Source organism: Parasteatoda tepidariorum, chromosome 8 (assembly GCF_043381705.1).
Source record: "Parasteatoda tepidariorum isolate YZ-2023 chromosome 8, CAS_Ptep_4.0, whole genome shotgun sequence".
Classification (NCBI taxonomy): domain Eukaryota; kingdom Metazoa; phylum Arthropoda; class Arachnida; order Araneae; family Theridiidae; genus Parasteatoda; species Parasteatoda tepidariorum.
This window is the reverse complement of record NC_092211.1, coordinates 6,526,574-6,541,356: the sequence shown is the minus strand read 5'-3', so window position 1 is coordinate 6,541,356 and position 14,783 is coordinate 6,526,574. Positions and strand designations below refer to the sequence as shown.

Below are 14,783 nucleotides of genomic sequence, written 5' to 3'. Positions count from 1 at the left end.
TAAAAAAACTTTAATCTCCATGATGCATGCAGACATATATTTTCCTATTTATTTTATAATTAAGCCATCGATTTTGATGCCATTGGCTGTAAGAATAGGAAATTTTCACTTGAAGGGAAACAACAGTGTAGAAGCTTGTAAAAAAGGGATTTTTTTAAAGATTTTTCAACTCTTGTAATAAACTTTAAATAAGAAATACATTTTTTTTAATCTTATCGTACACATTTTAATTTTATCGTATTACCTATACCAACATTTTAAAAATTAGTGTTTATATAGTACAATGTTCATAACATATTTTTTAAATTATTTGTAACTTGCTGTACTCATAAGTTAAAAAAAAAACAACCCAATTTGATTTTTTTTTAAACTACAAGAATGTAGTTTTTGTTGCTCATGGGATTAAGAAAAAAAAATTCTTTTTTTCTTCACAAAATGGTTTGAAAAAAGTAAACAACAGAGCAAAATTTTATTTATTATGAACATTGTGTCAAAATTTGAAGTAAATGAGGTAAAAAAATGTACTTATTAGAGAGAGACAGTAAGTATAGAGAAACATAGTTTTTAGTGTTTAAAGCTCTGTGATCAATAATTTGTATAAATTTTTGCAACTAATTATAGTGCTAGATTCATAAGATGCTTCTCAAAGTCTTTGTTTTTAGAGTCTTCATTTTGAGCATATTCTTTGGCTATTTCATTCTAATTGTTCAAGAACTGACTCTCTGCATCTTTCATTAGAAATTAGCACACCTATATTAAGTTACAATATCAGCAATTTATATTGAAAGTATCATTAATTCTTCTTCTTACATAATTTAAATAATTTATGACAATAAAAAAAGTTAAAAAAGTATTTTACTAAAATGTTTTGATAAGAGTGAACAAATCCATTAATGAACTCAATGTGCAAGTTCTCTTGTTCAGATAAATCCTTTTGTTGTGCGCCACACTAGACATATTATGCTGTAGCTCTTACATTTTTATGAAAATCAATTCAATATTTTGGTACAGTAATCTTAAAAGGATAAACTATCAAAAAATGCAATAATTATTCATTTTTTAAAAATTTTACTTTGTACCCCCTTAAAGAATGGGGGGTAGGGGGATTTCAAAGGAGTTTCATTGCACACATAGAATATTTTCATGTAACAAATATACAATTTTATAATTTAATTTTTAACTTTTTATTATTTTTTTACAGTACATAAAATGTGAAATGTGCTTGTAAATGTTTTAAAAAAAGAAAAAATAGGAAATTAAATTACAATGGCATAACTGCCAAGTCTCCTGTTTTTTTTAATGAAGACTCTATTTTAGGAGTATCTCCTGTTGACCCGGATATTCTCAAATTTCACCGTATTTGTTGAAGAAATTGAAAAAGAAAAATTAGGCAATAAAATATCCACTGATGCAAAATTCTTCTCTTATTCCTCAACTGATAGTGATATTGCCAGTACCGCCGCTGTATGTTGAGTGTTAATAGTTTAAGTATTTATAAATAATGGTTTAAAAAATCTTCTTTAGATTAAATTTATATACATATTTTTTACTTCGTTAGATGTAAGTGCTTATATCTCCAATTTTGAATTTCTCTTTTTGACTTGCGTCATTATGCATGATGTATCGTAAACTACTAGTAAAATCTCCGTCATATTGTTTTTCCAATGTTGGCCAGTATGCAATGGAAAATATATTTAAAATAGACAGAAAATATTGCTGATCATTCATTGAAAAAGAACACACCTGAAAATAAAAAAATTGTTTCAGATAAGAAATCTGAAATGACCCGCTTTATTATCAACATAAAGATGGTTCTCATCTCATAATTATTTATCACTTTATAATCTATGTTTTTGTAATAAAATAAAACCTAATAAGTTTGAATCACTTCACTAGCTCAGTCAATAGAAGACAAAGTGGGGAATATAAATTTAAAATTATATTTATGACATTTAAATAACAATGACATCAAAATAAATTTCTTAAATATTAAAAAACATGAGATCATTTGTTAGATAGATTTGTTAGAAAGATGACATCATTTGTTAGATAACATGACATCTTCTCAAAGCTATATTTTCACAAATATTGATTAATTGATGTTTATTTCCAGTTATGCTGGAAGGATCGGCTAACCATGTTATTATGAAACAGTTTATGGAAGCTATTAAAGCTGGAGTCAGTGAAGCTCAGTTAATAACAAAGGGTATTCTTAACCTTCAACAACAATTTGGTAAATGTAAAAAGCCTGTTGGCAAGCTATCACTGGCATCATCAGATATGATAGAATCTGCAACTTTGTAAGATATATTCTTTTAATATTGATAGTTGATTATGAATGATAATAATTAGAAATAGTCTAACTATATAATTTTTTGCAGACTCTGTGAAGTAAAATTTTTAGGGATTTTACTTTAGACAAAGTAAGTTTTCTACTTGCCTTAACAAAGTAATACATTTTGTTTACTGCAATACATTTCGTTTACTGAAATTATATGAAACTTAAGTACAAGAAACGAGAGCATGCAACAGAAACAAGAACTGTTACTTAAACACTGAGCTCTGATTTTGTATTTAGAGGAGCAATAAATATAGTTTGTCTATGGTAAGAACTTCCCCTGCCACAAAGTCAGAGGCCGTCTGCTACTATGGAAACAAAAATTGCGTATTTCAAGGAGGGTAGCTTCTCTTCCCTCTAGGGCTAACACGATAGACTGGGGAAAAAAAAGATTCCCTTTCTTTCGCTGACCTCAACCAAAACCTGTCCAAAACAATGACCCAACACCCCTACCTGAAATAGTTATATCTTGTTACCATTGTCACATTCATGGGTCCAGATGAATGGCTAGGGGAGTTCTTACTCTAGACAAACTATAAGTAAATTTTGTTTAATTGCAATCATTTTCAGAAAGATATCATGTACTTAAATGTTATGAAATTCAAATATATAGAACATAGTGATTAGTTTGTTCTATATTTCAAACATTTAAACTTATATTAATCAATAACACCAGTTGGCTTCCATAATTGTTACTATAAAAAGCTTATAATAAAATTTTCAGTGTCGTTTTACAGTTTTGTATGAATGAGAAAAGCATTTTCACAAGAAATTGCTTTTCTCGTTCACAAGAAAAAAAGCATTTTCACATGAAAAAAAGCATACTCGTGATAATATCAAGTAGCTGTTTTATATATTTAGCTATTAATTGGGTTTGAATCGTAACAACTAAATGATTTCAGTATTATTAAAATATGTTTTTAGGCATGTTTTGTTTATGGGTCGTCCAAGATAAATGCTAACAATGAAATGAGTTATCAATCTTTAGAGAACCTATTCCTACATAGGTGTTTTAAACAAATCAATATTTATATCGTGTCAAAAATTTTGATTTTACTATTCATGTATTGTTTTAAAGTGTTTGGAGAAACTTGAAGAAAACAGAAAAATTATTTTTACTTCCATGAATTTGGAATAAATAAATATCTTTGAAAACATTTCATTCCATAATATGTTTTTAAAAATATTTATAAATTTTTACACATATTACATTCATTTACTCTAATTATTCATATAATAATTAATTTTAAATTTTTACTATCGTAAAGATTCAATCTGGAAAGTTTTCAATATTTTGTCACCTCTATTTCATATTTTTTGAGTCATCAGAAAATCTGCTGTATTGTTTATTGATTTTATTTAGTATTATTTAAATCATCACTAATAGAATTATTTCTTAGAAATGACTCATTTTCCCTTGTTTCTGTGGCACTTTAATTGTAGCAGATTGTCAAGATCAGTGTAAAAGCATTTTTTTACTGCATTGAAAGTTAAATGACGTTTTAATTTTGGAAACCTTTTTTATCTATGTTAGAAAATTGTAAAAGGTTCTCATGTTCCCATTATTTTTCCCCCATAAAAAATTGCGTATATGATTATAGACAATTTCAACTTTTGTGTTGTTCTGAAACTATGAAAAATACATTTATTGGCTAAAACTACTTTCTTTTGTCCTTAATAGTGATGGGTGATCGTTTTAAAATCTTAAAATGAGTTTAAATTATGTGTATTTTATTTACTTTTTATGACGAGCAATAAACATTTAGTAGAGCAGTTAATGTAGTATCGAAAAATATAAATGGCATTTATTTTTTTTTTGTTATCCAATTGAAATTAAATGACACTTATTCATGTTCAATAGCTTTCATTATACATAATTTTTGCAATGTTATTATTTTTTTTATGTATGTATCGATACTGATCGTGGCTAATAGTATCGCAACTTTTCAGTAACTATCAATAATGATGGCATTTTGTATTATTATCGTTAATAATTGTATTTAATACACCTATGCGTGTTATTGGTAGTTGGTGATCTGTTTAGCTTAGAATGTTGGTGGATCTATAATTGACATTTTTATTTTCTTAGTCTCTTGGACATCTATCAAAATGTGCTCCTCAGATAGAAATATTAAAAATGAATTATTTATTATTTCAGATGAGGAGAGGAATGGCTGTTGATGCTGTGATACAAGAAATATTAGAAAAATTAAAAGGTAAGATTTTATTTTCAATGCCTGTACAGGATATTTGCACAGCTGAAACTTTTGTTTAATCTTTGAAATGAATTTTTTATTTCAATTTATCTATATGTATCGTAATTTGATAGTGCAAGGGAATGGTGTTGATACTTTTGTTTCTTTGAAATTAAATTAGCATATTCCCCAGAATTCACCTTAACCCACTGACGGTTCTGCACGTAAAAAGTCGCATTTTAACCTGCAGTCTTCTCTGCATAGCAAAACCGGTTTTCCCATGTTAACTGATAGGGGAACTTTGTGTAGGGGAGAAACATTCTCCCAATTTTGCCCATTTCCATAACCGCCAGTGGGTTAAAAGGCATTAAATATTTTAAATTCATGTTCTAATTTGTATGTTTGTTACTGCTAATTGTTAAGTTTTTTTTTTTCAGTTTGTTTAATACTTTAGACCTTTTTTATGGCATTTGTTTAAATTGGCATCTTAAAAAAGTGTGTAAAGCATGGCTAAGATAAAATAATGTTTTTAAGAAAGAAAGTAATACTCGTTTATATCTTCTCTCGACTTTATTGAGTAATAATGTATTTACCCGCATGAGTCAAGGAAAGCGTTTGATGAAAGTCATGGAAAATCAATGAAAGTCAGGGATTTCAAAATTCTTAGATTTGAAATTATTATTATTTTTTTTTACAAGGAAATACAATGGTCTCCTGTTTATCGGACTCGTGACTATGCCGTTTTAATACTATCCATGTTGGTTCAAAGAGTCGTCCATTTGTAAAATTTTTTGTAGTTGAAGGCAAAAATAAAGAATGCTGAAGTTATCATCTTTTTTCAATCCCTACTATTAGTTTACACTCTCCCTATATCTTGTTCAAATGTTCAATCGTTAATAAACTCAAGTTCACCACTCAAGTTCAAATACATTTATTTTTAAACTTGTTGTGAATGACTCTTGATGTTAATATAATATGCTGGAAGGATNTACATTCATTTACTCTAATTATTCATATAATAATTAATTTTAAATTTCTACTATCATAAAGATTCAATATGGAAAGTTTTCAATATTTTGTCACCTCTATTTCATATTTTTTGAGTCATCAGAAAATCTGCTGTTAATGTATTGTTTATTGATTTTATTTAGTATTATTTAAATCATAATAGAATTATTTCTTAGAAATGACTCATTTTAATTTATCATTTTCCCTTGTTTCTGTGCCCTTTAATTGTAGCAGATTGAAAGTTTTGTCAAGATTTAATATCAGTGTAAAAGCATTTTTAAACTACTACAAATGCATTGAAAGTTAATTGACGTTTTTCAGATTTTAATTTTGGAAACCTTTTTTTATCTATGTTAAAAAATTGTAAAAGGTTCTCATGTTTAATTTCCCATTATTTTCCCCCTATAAAAAATTGCATACATGATTATAGACAATTTCAACCTTTGTGTTGTTCTGAAACTATGAAAAATACATTTATTTTCTAAAACTACTTTCTTTTGTCCTTAATAGTGATGGGTAATCGTTTTAAAATCTTATAATGAGTTTAAATTATGTGTATTTTATTTACTTTTTATAACGACGTTACGTTTTCCTAAAAACTAGACAGATTCTTTGCAGTTGTTTTAATGGGAAAAAAATTAAAACTTTCTTTTTCCATTAAGTTTTTTCTTTATTTTTAGGTCCTCAACTCCTATTTAAACAGTCTCAATGTTCCTCTAGTTTAAAGATTTAGTTAGAACTATCAGCTTTTTCCCAGTTAAAATAGTCATGACGGAATACCGTTAGTTCCTGGGAACTCTGCTAAAATAGGTGGGTTATTCAATTATAAGGGCAGGACAATAGTCAATCTTTTTGCAAAGTTTCTCTTTTAAATGATATGTAAGGCATAGTAAAATGTTTTGAGGAAATAAACTAATTTTAATGAGCAATAAACATTTAGTAGAGCAGTTAATGTTAGTATCGAAAAATATAAATGGCATTTATTTTTGTTACCTAATTGAAATTAAATGACGCTCATTCATGTTCAATAGCTTTCATTATACATAATTTTTGCAATGTTGATTTTTTTTATATGTGTATCGATACTGATCGTGGCTAATAGTATTGCGACTGTTCGGTAACTATCAATAATGATTGCATTTTGTATTATTATCGTTAATAATTGTATTTAATACACCTATGCGTATTATTGGTAGTTGGTGGTCTGTTTAACTTAGAATGTTGATGGATCTATAATTGACATTTTTATTTTCTTAGTCTCTTGGACGTCTATCAAAATGTGCTCCTCAGATAGAAATATTAAAAATGAATTATTTATTATTTCAGATGAGGAGAGGAATGGCTGTTGATGCTGTGATACAAGAAACATTAGAAAAATTAAAAGGTAAGATTTTATTTTCAATGCCTGTACAGGGTATTTGCACAGCTGGAACTTTTGTTTAACCTTTTAAATGAATTTTTTATTTCAATTTATCTATATGTATCGTAATTTGATAGTGCAAGGGAATGGTGTTGATACTTTTGTTTCTTTGAAATTAAATTGACATATTCCCTAGAATTCACCTTAAAAGGCATTAAATATTTTAAATCTATGTTCTAATTTGTATGTTTGTTACTGCTAATTGTTAAGTTTTTTTTTCAGTTTGTTTAATACTTTAGTCCTTTTTTATTGCATTTGTTTAAATTGGCTTCTTAAAAAAGTGTGTAAAGCATGGTTGAGATTAAATAATGTTTTTAAGAAAGAAAGTAATGCTCGTTTATATCTTCTTTTGACTTTATTGAGTAATAACGTATTTACCCGCATGAGTCAAGGAAAGCGTTTGATGAAAGTCATGGAAAATCAATGAAAGTCAGGGATTTCGAAATTCTAGATTTAAAATTATTAGTATTTTTTTTTAACAAGCAAATACAATGGTCTCCTGTTTATCTGACTCGTGACTATGCGGCTTTAATACTATCCATTTTGGTTCAAAGAGTCGTCCATTCCCTATGTCTTGTTCAAATGTTCAATCGTTAATAAAATCAAGTTCACCACTCAAGTTCAAATACATATTTTTTAAACTTGTTGTGAATGACTCTTGATGTTAATATAATTTTTCCAAATATAAATTCATTCATTAAATTTAATTCATTAATTTTAGTTTTATATGGGAGAAAATTTTTTAATTATTTAATAAAGAGTAACTAAAATAAAATTCTTCTTTGTTAACCTAAATAGGAATTGTCTTTAAATTTTTCATACTTTTTTATATTACTTGTTCAGTTATAAATTTTCGCATGTGTATAGTGTAGTATTTTCACATGTATTAATCATTTAAGTTCAAATGTGCAACACTTATGTTTTAAATGTATGGGAAAGGGAAACTTTGTCTTATCCAGCAGTTCTTTTGTTATTCGACTTACACAACATTCCGAATAGTTGCATATTTTATGAATTATGAGTTTTCATGCAGGGGATTACTGTTTAAATATTTAAGGAGAAAGTTAAGAATATTTTTTTGTAAATAAAAAATTTTTCTTATATTGCATTAAATACTGATGTAGATTAATTATTCTTTAAATGACTTTTCCCCTTTACAATGCTTACACTCTTCTTTTCATGTTGTTCTAATTTAGACTTTAATCTTGAAGTGTGACCTTCTGCCTCTCCATGCAACCTTTATTTTATTATTCATTAGTAATATTTTTAAAAAATTATATCTTTGCTTCTACATAATTTAATAGAAGAGCATTTTCTTTAACAGTGAATCTAAAGCTCTTATAAATTACAATATACATTGGGACTATACAACTGAATTTTCCTACAGATTATTGGATTTTTCATGTTTCTCTTAATCTTGGAAATTTTCTAAAATTCCCTAAAAATTGTAATAGTGTTGAAAGAAAAGTCCCTACAACTATATTTTTTACTCAATTTAGTATTTGCTCAAGTCATTAAATAAGTATTGCCCATGAATAAAGAAGTAAGCCTTGTTGATGGTGATCAGTTTTAATTATTTCTTCTTTAGAAGTATTTTACAATTTCAGTCTATTTTATTCAGAGCTTTCTATTTTTAAATTAGTTCTGTATTTCTGAAACAAATTAAATATTTAGAACTATTCAATATTGTAAATTACGAAATATAATAAAGATAAAATTTTTATATTTCTCATATTGTTATTATATTAAAATTCGATGGTGCCTATTGTCCCTTTTGTAGCCTGAAACAAATTTCAAATATTAAAATTAAGTTTTTGTATTTTTAAATTCTAAATGTATTTTTATTTCGTTCCTTGAATTCCTTTAACCACAAAGAGATAATAATCAATAAATTTGCTGTAAAAAAATGTAATCCTAGAAACAAAAATTCATGGATTTTAGAAAATTCTATGTTAAAAAATATGCAAAACTTTAAGAAATAAAATGTATTATTAATAAAAGTGCTTCTGATAATAAAGTCAGTTGTGTTAATTAAACTTTAATGACCATTCAAATGTTACCTCGTGGATTTTACTGTTTTGTGATTTGTTTCTTTTTGGTAACAAGGGAGAAAAATATGATTAATGCATTAAAATTCCCTTATTTTCATAAAAGTAAATTAAAAAAGTTGTAACAAAAGTATTACCAATAAAATATATGTAATTAATATACATAATACAATTAACATATATAATTAGTACTTTATTATTAAATGTTTAATTTTGGATTAAAAGTTCATTTCAAGGAGCGAAAAAATATTGGGAAAAAAAAAATTCTTCAAGGAATATTAGTGATCAAAAGTTTTGAACTCTAAAAAAAAAAACACAAAAAATTCCTTTAGAATTCTACTTAAAAGTTTATATAATGAATTAAAGCGGACATTTGGTTTTTTGCAAAGTTATATGTTTTATTTGGACTTAATTCTAAAATTAGATTAGAACAGTAAAAGTTAAAACGAAAAATACGGGAGCTGTGATTTTCTTATGTAAGCATAGGAAGTGGTTTCCTGGCAATGGATAGGAGTTCAAAATTACCAAGAAAAAAATCCTTATAGATTATCTAAAGTAAGAACTCTCCTAGCCATTCTTCTGGACCCGTAGTGGTGACTATGGTAACAAGATCTAACTATTGCAAATAGGGGTTTGGGGTTATAGTTTAGGAAAGATTTTGGCTCTGGTCGGCGAGAGAAAGGGAATCTTTTCTTCGATCTATTGTGTTACACAATTTGTGTAGGACCTAGAGTGCAGAGAAGCTACCCTCAGTGAAATGCGCTATTCTTGTTTCCATGGCAGCAGACGGCCTCAGGCTTTGTGGCGGAGGGAGTTCTTACCGTAGACAAATTATACGTAATATTTGCCTTTTATTTTTGTTTTGTTTATTCTGATTTTAAGAAAAAAGTATGGTTTGTGATAAGTAGTAAGATTAGTTATAAATTTAGTTTATAATATCATATATTTATATATCATATAATATCATTCATATAATATATATCATATATATCATATAATATATATCAATATATATCATATAATATATAGTTTATAATATCATATGATATAATATATTTTAGGTTCATTTCACTTTTGAATTTAGCAATTTGTTAATTTTTAAAAAAAAATATCAGTCACCTGTGAAAAAAACAGTTGATTTTCCTTGCACCTGAGGAGAAGTGCATACCTGCCAAGTCCCCCTTTTTTTAACGAAGTCTTCTGTATTTTACGATTATCTCCTGTTTACCTATATATTTGCAAATTTCTTTGTATTTGTTAAAGAAAAGAATTTTTATTGATAAAATATCCACTGGTGGTTAAAATATATCTCTTATTCCTCAACAGATGGCGCTATTGTCATGAAGTATGTTGAGTGTTTATAGTTTAAGTAATTATAAATAATGGTTTTAAAAAAATCTTCTTTAGATTAAGATTTATATGCATATTTTTGACTTACAAGATCATGCATGATGTATCAAAACTTTACTCGTGGCCCAAAAAATGTTGCTAATAAAATCTCTATTATTTTATTTCTCCAATGTTGGCGGGTATGGAAGTGGGAAAGTGCCAAATTTTAATCTTGGCTCTTTTATTTTGCAGAAAGCTATACCAAGTGTAATTCAAGTATCTTATATCAAGCCATAAATTCTGTTTATGAAAATGCATTTAGGAACCTTGTTTTAGAAACAAGCATAAGGTATGTGTTTTGTTTCCAACAAGGACAACAAGGAAATTTACTTTTATAATCATTTTTTTCTTCTTATTATTTCAGGTGTGATGGGAGAACAGCAACTGATTTGCGACCCATATCGTGCGAAGTGGACACATTTAAACCCTTACATGGAAACGTTCTTTTTGAGAGGGGTCAAACACAAGTAATCTCTTTATGAATGCTCTCTTTTTTTAAAATCAGTGCATCTTTTTACTGAATAGGCATGTTTTTACTGAAATACAGAACTGCATTTCATTTGTTTGTCACCCTGAGTTCATTCAAATTTGCCTGTCACCATGAATATATTTATGCGTCTTTAAAATTATAGCAGCCTGGTTTGATACAGTTATTTTTAAATTAAAGCACTGCGATTCATATTCACATGATTTAAAAATCAAACATTGCGATTCCTATTCAAAAGAGTTCAGATGTTTCATTTAAAAGTTTTTGAGAATAGAAATGGTTGTAATAAATGTATTTAAATTAAATCTTTTGTTTGTTTTTTGTGTGTTTATTCCATTAAAAAAAATTTTACTTCCACATTAAATTGCATTTTTTAATATAATATATTTATTATATGAAAAATTATTATATGATATATTTATATATGATTAATTTATATTTATATTTATTTTTTTTAATTTATATTTATATATGATTAATATATTATTAATTATAATATAATAATAATTAATATAATTTCTTCACAAATAACAAAAGCTGGTCTCATTTAAACAAAACCACATACTAGCAAGATGTTTGATAAAAAACCAGATGTTGAGGCCTGTTTACAAAATCCAAGTTCTTGAATTTGAGAATTAGGAAGAATTTCTCTCTTCAAGAAATTGGATGATTCTCTGACACTATCCGAATTCTTGAATGCCACTGGTTGATCGGATAAAAAACCTACACATACGCATTGTTCATAAAATTACTTATATGAATTCAAAATTACTAAATAAATTATATAATAAATAAACCCTAAGAGATTAATTTATTTGGATTAAAATTTATGAAAAGGGACAACAAAATGACATAATCTGATGCCCGCTTGTTGACGTCACAAAACTTTAGAAGCTGATTGGTCAAGAGAGGAAAGTAGAATATGCTTTACTCTCATCCAGGGACTTGGATGATTGTTTACATGATCCAACCGAAACAAGTTTCCCTCAATTTCAATCAATCTTCATCCAAGAACTTGGATCCAATAGACAGGCTTTAAAACCAGCAGTGGCACAACTACAGAAGTGGCCTAGACAAACTCAGGGATCTGTCCAGGCAAAATTTACTGCCATTTAGCGGTACCTTCACAAATTCATTTTTAGGAAAAAGGGTAGTTTCACAAAACACTTTTTCTTCACTTTTTATATCCCGAAAGAAACGATAAATCCATATTTTTGTGCTGATTTTTTAAATGTAATTTTTTTAATTTTCACAAATTATGTCTAAATGTTCACAAAAAAGGTACCTCTCAGAAAAACCTAGAGTGACCCCTGAAACTGTACTCGGTGGACTTACTTAACTTATGAAACTCTGAACTTATAAAAACTGAAACTAATAACTTATTATACTCTGAGTTATGCGTATATGTGTAGGCATTAACCTTAAACTGGCAGATGACTTTATGTTTTTAAAGAGTGCAAAGCTCTTGGCATTTTGTCTGTTATTTTGATTGTCTATGTATCTTTGTATTTGCATCTTTCTTATTAAATGTGATTGTGAACATCTGGTACTTGTTTTTCTTGACAATGAAAAAAAAAACAGGTGGATATTTACTCATTTAGATATATTTGGAACTGGCCACACACAGCAATTATTCTTTAAAGAAAACTCCCTATCGTACAATCATTTGTTCCTTCCAGAAAATAAAACAACTTTACCAGCTTCATTTGCATCATGAAGTCATAATTTGCAACAGCCAATCGCATCTTTTAAGTCAGCCAGAAATCCTTCATCTAAATTTTTCTCTCAAATACTGCCTCCAAGACTATTCAAATAGCTATGAAGATCTTGATACTAAAGAATAAAATAATAAATCTCAATAATAGGCAGAAAAAGTAATTTTTTAATTCAGGAATACCTTTCCACCCTTTGAGTCATTTTCTAAAATTGATCTTTATGGAATCAAGTGCTTTTTCAATACACTCAAATGACATTTGGAATTATAAGGTTGAGGTTAGATTTTAATAACCAGTTTTACCATAACATGATAAAAAATAGGTTTTTAGTGGTAAAAAAAAAGAAAATAAATAATGAAAAGCTGTCAAAAATTAGCAGCCCATAATGTTTACTACTTATAGCTGATACAAGTAAATAATATAGGTATATATTTTATAGTTAATACTTGGCAGTAATGGATAGTAAATGATTAAAAAAGCATTAAGGACTAAGGATGTACTTAAACATGTTCATTAAAAATATTATTTTAAACATGTTTGTAACTAAAATTATTATTCTCTTACCATGTTATTATAAACTCACTTTAATATAAATGTAAAATAATAAAAGCATGTTTTTAATATTAACCAAGACTGCTATTTTTCTTGTTTAGTACCTTATCCTGCAGCTTATTACAGAAAATTATTAATTTCTGACACTTTTTTTGTTGTTGTGGTCCCTACCAGAAAATAGCCAATTTGTAGGGAATAACCCATTTACTATATACAAGTAACTAATCATTAGATGCATGATTAAAAAATTAATTGTTTACAAAAGAAAAAGCCGACATTTTTTTTCACAGCTGACAAAAACTTAAAAAACTGACTAGCACCAATATGAAAATATCTCCAAGTAATTCTACACTAATATTTTGTCTTGAAAATAGATCCATCACAATACTTTTTGTTTTGAAACCCAGTTTTTTTCTTAAATTTAATTTTAATACTTTATGCACTTAATTTTAATGTATTAATGCAAAATTTAGTACAAATTGATAGTTTTATAAAAAAAATTTAGACAGACGACTCGAAAAATATGAGTGTCATTTGTCGTGTAACTATATAATTCACTATTAAAAAAATAACAGTAAGGTTCGTTACAATTGTTACAAACGATTCACATTTTTTTCCACTTTAATATGAAATCAAATTAATAATATACAGTGAATTAATAAAAATCACGTGGATACCATAATTAAAAGAAATATGAGAAAAATAGTTTCATACACACATGCTGATTACAGAATACATGAAAAATTAAATTCAACCTGTTCTTCTTCAGTTGCATCATTAAAAGCACTCTTTGTAATTCTGAACTATATTTATTAGGAAAGTTAATGTCTTAAATTCATTTCAGAAAGACTAAATAATAAAATCTTGAAGCAGAAAGGGATGCTAAGTATGCTTGCGGTTGCATATGTCTGTGCGATTTAAAATAAGCTTTAAACTTTCAAAGCTTTGTGGAGATGTAGTAGCTACAGGTGGCGTAGGTAGACTGGTACTTTATTTACGTCGCACTAGAGCTGCACAATATGCTATTGGCAACGGTCTCGGAAACATCCCTGAGGATGATACGAAGACATATCATCTCAATTTTGATTCTCTGCAGAGAGGATGGCTAACCTGCTTTGGTAGACCTATGTGCTAAAACGAATACTTTACGGCTGAACAGTTTTACGAGGACTGCTATCGCTCACCCTCAGTCCTTACCAAAGTGACCCACCCGCTTACTGACCGCTGCCAGTTATGCCTGACTTCGGTGTTCTACTATGAGCCGTGTCTTTACTATCATTCCACTACGGGACACAGGTGGCGTAGAGCAGAACTCTTTACCTATGGCAATACTTCGCATGCTTTCACCAATAGCGTGTGGAGAGTCATATGAGAAGAAAGTATGTTAATTTCTGTCTTAACTTTCAAAAAGATTAAAAGCTTTGAAGTTAGGAAGCTATATGGAAATAAAAACTACATTGAACATAGTTCTGAAAGAAAGCGTCTTGGAAATTTGAAAAAATATTTTTGACAAATACGAAAAATATGGATAGTTGATCGTGTAAAGGTAATCACTAGAGCCCGGATTTTGATGACCTAAAAAATCTCAACTAATGCCCTTAAAAAGTGCAAAAAGTATATGTTCTTGTGTC

The 14,783-nt window shown here is 27.9% G+C and overlaps 1 protein-coding gene and 1 long non-coding RNA gene across 4 annotated transcripts in view; one reads left to right on the top strand and one right to left on the bottom strand.

The window, feature by feature from the left end:
* LOC107450264 (polyribonucleotide nucleotidyltransferase 1, mitochondrial-like) overlaps window positions 1-14,783 on the top strand; it is a 29,353-nt gene that overhangs the window by 11,079 nt on the left and 3,491 nt on the right. The window contains exons 6-10 of one of the 3 annotated variants that reach the window (XM_071184258.1): window positions 2,114-2,300; window positions 2,382-2,423; window positions 4,497-4,554; window positions 10,591-10,687; window positions 10,763-10,865. In XM_071184258.1, the coding sequence (XP_071040359.1) occupies window positions 4,497-4,554; window positions 10,591-10,687; window positions 10,763-10,865 (258 nt within the window). In that variant the 5' untranslated portion in view covers window positions 2,114-2,300; window positions 2,382-2,423. Of the gene's footprint in view, window positions 1-2,113; window positions 2,301-2,381; window positions 2,424-4,496; window positions 4,555-10,590; window positions 10,688-10,762; window positions 12,428-14,783 lie in introns of those variants that run through there. The other 2 variants (XM_071184260.1, XM_071184259.1) reach the window with 2 other exon arrangements.
* LOC139426226 (uncharacterized) overlaps window positions 322-14,783 on the bottom strand; it is a 25,514-nt gene continuing 11,052 nt past the window's right edge. Inside the window, exons 2-3 of the long non-coding RNA XR_011637452.1 lie at window positions 12,583-12,718; window positions 322-1,743 (exon numbers count right to left, since the gene is read on the bottom strand). This is a non-coding gene — a long non-coding RNA (uncharacterized lncRNA). The remainder of the gene's footprint in view (window positions 1,744-12,582; window positions 12,719-14,783) is intronic.